The sequence below is a fragment of the Mus caroli genome, chromosome 14, assembly GCF_900094665.2.
Source record: "Mus caroli chromosome 14, CAROLI_EIJ_v1.1, whole genome shotgun sequence".
Lineage (NCBI taxonomy): Eukaryota > Metazoa > Chordata > Mammalia > Rodentia > Muridae > Mus > Mus caroli.
This window is the reverse complement of record NC_034583.1, coordinates 90,406,207-90,412,017: the sequence shown is the minus strand read 5'-3', so window position 1 is coordinate 90,412,017 and position 5,811 is coordinate 90,406,207. Positions and strand designations below refer to the sequence as shown.

The 5,811-nt window shown below is 40.6% G+C and overlaps 1 protein-coding gene across 10 annotated transcripts in view; it reads left to right on the top strand.

Moving 5' to 3' along the window:
• The window catches only part of Klf12 (Kruppel like factor 12), a 411,764-nt gene that overhangs the window by 154,656 nt on the left and 251,297 nt on the right, over positions 1–5,811 (top strand). For 2 of the 10 annotated variants that reach the window (XM_029469155.1, XM_029469156.1), the window contains exon 3: positions 4,618–4,785. The exons of 7 other annotated variants lie outside the window; for them this stretch is intronic. Coding sequence is in view for 1 of the 3 variants with exons in the window: in XM_029469154.1 (XP_029325014.1) it covers positions 1,969–1,986 (18 nt within the window). In the remaining 2 variants the exon portion in view is untranslated. Of the gene's footprint in view, positions 1–1,928; positions 1,987–4,617; positions 4,786–5,811 lie in introns of those variants that run through there. One more of the 10 variants, XM_029469154.1, reaches the window with a different exon arrangement.

Sequence of the window (5,811 nt, the reverse complement as noted above, 5' to 3'; positions counted from 1 at the left end):
CACACACACACACACACACACACACACACACACTTAAAAGTTGCAATTTTTAACTATTTCTCTGTAATTCAATCATGTCTTTTCATTTTATGATTGTTTTATTTTTATTCATAACTACTAAATTGACATATTTGGTTAATATGTTATATTGACTTTGCAAAGTCCTTTATTTATTTTAGGCTATCCTTGAGTCCATGTTCACTGACCATCTTTTTCTTTAAATTTAATCTTTTTAAATTTTATTTACCAATATTATTAGTGTATGGTCGGTCGTCTCTGGATACCTTTTGGGAGTTGCCTCTCCCCATCCACCTCTATGTGACTTTATTTGAAAGGTTCTTTAAACTGAAATCTAGAAGACCAAGAAATACATTAAAAGAAGTAATCTAAGTGGCCCCTTACAGGATTCTTCAGTGAGACATTTCCAATGGGAACGACATTTACGAAGGGTGGAGGTTTTGTGTCCTGCCTTCAGTGAATTGAAGCACAATAGAGCAAAGGGGTTTCATTTATTTTTCTAGGAATGGATTTCCAGCTGTCCCACTTGCAGGGCTTTCTGCACTTCAGCAGCTAAGTCCTGTCCTTGGCTCTATGGTGTTTCATTGTTGATGTTTTAATCCTTCCATTAAATGAACCTTTGTACTTGAACCCAGCCTTGGAGTGACTGTTCTTGTTTTCTTCTGTGACTCTCTCCCTTCCATGCTGTCCTGTGGGAAGTGGACATGGTTTAGCCTCACATCCTATCCTGGGGTGGGTAGCGCCTCTCTTTGCTTTGACACAGGATTGCTTAATCTTCCTTTTCTTTTTTCATGCTGTACTTTAGACCGATTTTCCCTTGGCGCCTATTAACTGAGTTGGTTACTCGGTGAAGACTAGATTGGCACTGGTTTTGGGAGGTGCTGGACAGGGCCTGTGTGTTGCTTGGTGCCATTTTTGGCCAAGCGCAGTTCCCATAGAATAGAGCTCTCAGACCTAAACACTACTTACAAGGACAGGAGAGCGTCCTGCACCGTTCACCTGAGCACCTAAAACTGCTCAGTATTGCTTGGTCCTGGTTGGCTTCATCCTCTGGCTTGTCTCGTTGCCACCATGAGCCCCACTGCTTAGATTTTTTTTTTCTTTTACATGAACCGAACAGAGGAATTAAATCTTTAGAATCACTGTGTGACCCAAAGGAACATCTTCCATATTATTTTACATGTTTCCTGGGAACAAAATCATTCAGAAAACAAAAGCAGCTTTTTGTTTTTGTTTTTGAGACAGGGTTTCTCTGTATAGATCTGGCTGTCCTGGAACTCACTCTGTAGACCAGGTTGGCCCCGAACTCAGAAATCCACCTGTCTCTGCCTCCCGAGTTCTGGGATTAAAGGCGTGTGCCACCATGCCCAGCTTCAAAAACAGCTTTCTATTCTCCTCTTTGAATTGGCTATTACACAGTCAACCTAGAAACAAGTAGCCATAAAGGGCCTCTGGCTTGAATTATCTCTCCTTGAGCTTTCTGACTTTCTGTGCATTTGAAATGATATTTATACCTGAAGTTCAGAACTGTAAGAACCCCCTTGGCCAGCGCCTTGTGGAGCCTCTGGCTTTCCATGCTCCCGCCCTTCTCTCCTGGTGATGGGATGACCACTGACGGAGATAAATCCAGCTCTCACTTGGGTAAATATACAGGTCTGTACTGTGCTCTTGGTGATTCATTAAGTCTTCAGAGGGCAGAAGGGCAGTGGGGGTGGCCTGGGGGAGTGATGCTAGGGCACAATTTCAGCCTGGAGTGTGTCACCTCCTATCGATTTACCAGTTATTTGTTTCATTTATGTTTGAAGTTGATCCACTGCAGCTGTGATTACTGTGAGGTCTAACGGGAACCCATGAGACGAGAACAAGAAATGGAAAATTATAAATGTACAAGAAACTCGACTTCAGCCTTGGTGTGGGCTTGTCACGTGTACTTTTCCTGCTGTTGATGTAATGCTCCATCCTTCTGAGGTGACTTAGAAGGACATTTTTGTTTATAGCGTGTATTCTGAGTGCCTGAGTCTGACTGTGGGTCTCACCACTCTGCTGCCGAAAATTACTATTGAACCTCATCAATAATGCCATTGATTGGATTAATTATTAAAAAATGAATCATAAACTCATTTTTAAAGACCTCACAGGAGTCTTTAATGAAACATTCATGACAGGAGCACCATATCTGAAGAGGACAAGTTTTGTGTCCTATCTATTTCTTAATCCTGATGAATCATAACTTTTATAATTATAAAATAATCCTCAAGTTCTTATACAGTAATTATGTTAGCAAGGTGATGGGATTTTATGTTCATGCATATTAACCTTTTTTCTTTCTCAAAACGTTTCAGGATTTTATGGTTTTCTTTGGCTTTTATTGTAACCAGACAATTTCTTGCCTTTTTCCATCCTTTAATTTGGTTCTTTTTGTCTGACTTAGCAAACATTTATAGTTGGTTTATTCCGTTTACTTACTAGACTCCTATGCAGTCTGTGAGTGGAAAAAACAATCATTTAAAAACAATCCCTTCCTATTCTCCCTTTTAAGTCATTTGGTATGTTCAACTAAAATTCTATTAGCTCTCTTTATTCATAGTTCATATTACCTCCCGAATGTAGTGTGTATTTTCATTGTTAACCATAGTCATACATAAACTGTATTGGTTGTGCGGAAACTGCCTGCTATTATGATGAAGTTTCCTCATTTAGAGCCTCAGGAGAAATATTCACCAGACGACTCTTAACCGGGAGCCTCGGCGGAATTAGACTTATGGTTTACAGATGAATAACTTTTCCTGTTTTGGAAAATACAGTAATGGAAGAGAAACTAATCCAGGGAGGGCGATCGCACCTCCCAGCACCGTGAGGGGATCAGTAGATTTCAGGCAATTTGCAGAGCATTACAGACTACAACAACCCACTAGTGGCTGCTGGCAGTATCAATTGCTCCATCTAGGGCTTGGTTGCACAGTTTATTTTGATGAGGAGATTCATGTATTTGGATAGCATTATGACACTTCTGTCAAATTATTATCTTCTTAAAAAGGCCCTTTGAATATGTTTGTGATTGATGGCTTATTAAAAGCCTCTGACTACTGGGGAATTTGATTTATGATCTCTTAGTCCTTCATTCCATCTTTGCTCCAGTTTTTCAAATCTGCTTTTGGTATTCTAAGATTCACAAATTTATGCTTTAAAAAATTAGCTGCTTATAAAAATTTAGCTTCCAAAGCCATCTACATTTCTTTCCATTTTTAAGACCATCCTCCTTCCGTCAATATTGAATTTTTTTTTTGGTAGCATATGCAATTTTGTTTAGAAGGTACCTCCCAGCCTCTCACTGTTTTCGTCCCTTGATTTGACCAATGAAAACTGGGTGCTTTTGACAGCATCTGCACTGAGAAACGCTTTCCAAAGAAAACATTTGTTAGAACACACAAACGATTTATTTGGGTACATCTCAGAGCCTAAACATTTGACTCAGCTGCCAGTATGTACTCCCTTGGCTAATGTTTCTCTAGTGTTTCCACATTTTCATAGGCGAGCAGCCAAGTTGTCCGACAGTCTGGTACATCATGGGTGTAGATGTGGGCATTTGTACTAGAAGTTGATAGCACTAGAGTGTTCTGATGTATAGCCAGTTATTGTATGTTAGAACTGGCAGAAGTTGGCCCAACCCACCTGGGCCTCACCTATAAAATTAGCAAAGACTTTCTTCCATCTGTCCTTAATGGCTTAAGAAAGGCTTTAGGAAGCTGGTGAAGATCCCTTGAAACAATGAATGGTCCCAGGAAATCAGAACTTAGGCTGGTTATGAGATTGTCAGTATTACTAATATGTTGTTGTACAGAGATATACTATGTTGGGGGCTGGAGACATGGCTCATTGATAACGAGCACTTGCTGATTGGCCTGACTTTGGTTCCCAGCCCAGAAGTCAGACACCTGGGCATGGAGACAGAGCAAAACCAAACTGGCAGAATGCTTCTTGTTGTAGAAAGCATTCTGCCACATTTGCTCACTTAATTAACGTCAAAAATACTTGTGAAGCAAATGCTAGGTCCAAGTCACAGCTAAGGAATCAGTCAGACTAGGAGGAGCATTATGACTGCCACTGAAATCTTCCTTGTCACACTTTGTCCTCTTTGTTCAGCACCCAAAATCAGCATGGTGTGTGGAAAATGGTCTATCCCAATGTCACACAGAATGTCACCAAATCTATAGCAAATGAAGGTCTGAAGAACCTGACTGTACTGCTCAATTAGCAACACACATTCAGTGATGCCAACCTAACACTGTAGGATTTGGAAAGTCCCCGATAAAGGAGAGCTGAACATGAGACAACAGTGGCATGTCTTCACTTAGACTCCATTTGGGACACTAGAAGGCAATAGCTATTCTTTAATAAAACACTTCCTCCTTGGAAGAGGTCATGCTAAAAACCATTTAAGAAACAGACCAGGAACCAGAGCCCCAAACATGCCTATCCTTTCTGGCCTCCAGATAAGATGGGACCAAGGATTCTCCATCATTTTTTTTTCTTTCCCAGAACCTGAGTTGACCTCTCTATCCCTAAAGCTCCCTTTGCATTTCTATCTTCTATCCTCAGGAAGTGACTTCTTTTGCATGGGGAAGGCAGAAACATCTTTATAGAACTATGCTTGAATGATGGCTTGAGTGATGAGTAAGAATTCTGCTTTGAAATGGGGAAGGAAGGAACAACCTCCCAAGACAAAATAGTCATGGCCATGCCCTGAGCTCTCGAGGAGGTAGAAATGTAAGTGCTGACCTGTTACTGGGTATGATGGAGGGGAAGCTATTTCTGAGACCTGTTTGCCTTGGCTATAGGAGAAGTAGAAGATAATTATATGCAACACTATAACGATTGTTTATATATTTTTTCTCCTATAACTTCATATATCGAACTCATTCCAATCAGAATAAATCAGTTACTCATAGTAGTTGACTAAGATGTGCTTTAGTCCCCCATAAGGTGGTTTTGCATTCTAGATCTTCACCAATGCGAATCCTTATTTCCTGGACAACCCTTCCCTTGTACTCATTAGTGGTCCTGGCCAGGGGCAGCATTGTAGTTGCTTCCAATTAATGTCTTCCCAGACAACACAGCAGAGCCCATTGAGAATTAGTGCCATAAATTTTAGAGATTGTGGTGTATATAGGGAGAGAAATCTGAGACATCAAGAATCACATGAAAGTTCTTGAACACTTTTCATTTTATTGTTTTTTTAAATTTCATTTTTTTTTTATCTTTTGTCTTTCTTCACACATTTTAATGTATGAGAACTCAGATGAGAGGTGAAGATAAGAAGCAGGCATCCAGAGCTCATGTGCTAGGATGGACCTAGAAATGGAATCCGTAGAAGGAGACAGTCATTGCAATAGGGTGATTACAGGAACATAAGGATCTAGAGCAGCAGGTCTCAACCTGTGGGTCACACAGCCCCTCTGACGATCGTGTAGCAGAGATCCTTCATATCAGAGACTTCACACTCCAATTAATAACAGAAGCAACATTAGTGTAATGGAGAAGCAATGAGATTATTTTACGGTATGGGGTCACCCCTACATGAGGAACTGCATGAAAGCATTACTATGGTTGAGAGCCACTGCTGTAGAGGAAGGAGAAGCAGATTGGCAGTGGACGGGAGTGTTTCACTTTCTTTCTTTTATGTATGTTTGTGCATGTGGAAATGTTCATGTGTCTGTAAATATATGCTTGGATTCGGCTGATATGTGTGTGTGTGTGTGTGTGTGTGTGTGTGTGTGTGTGTGTGTGTGTGTG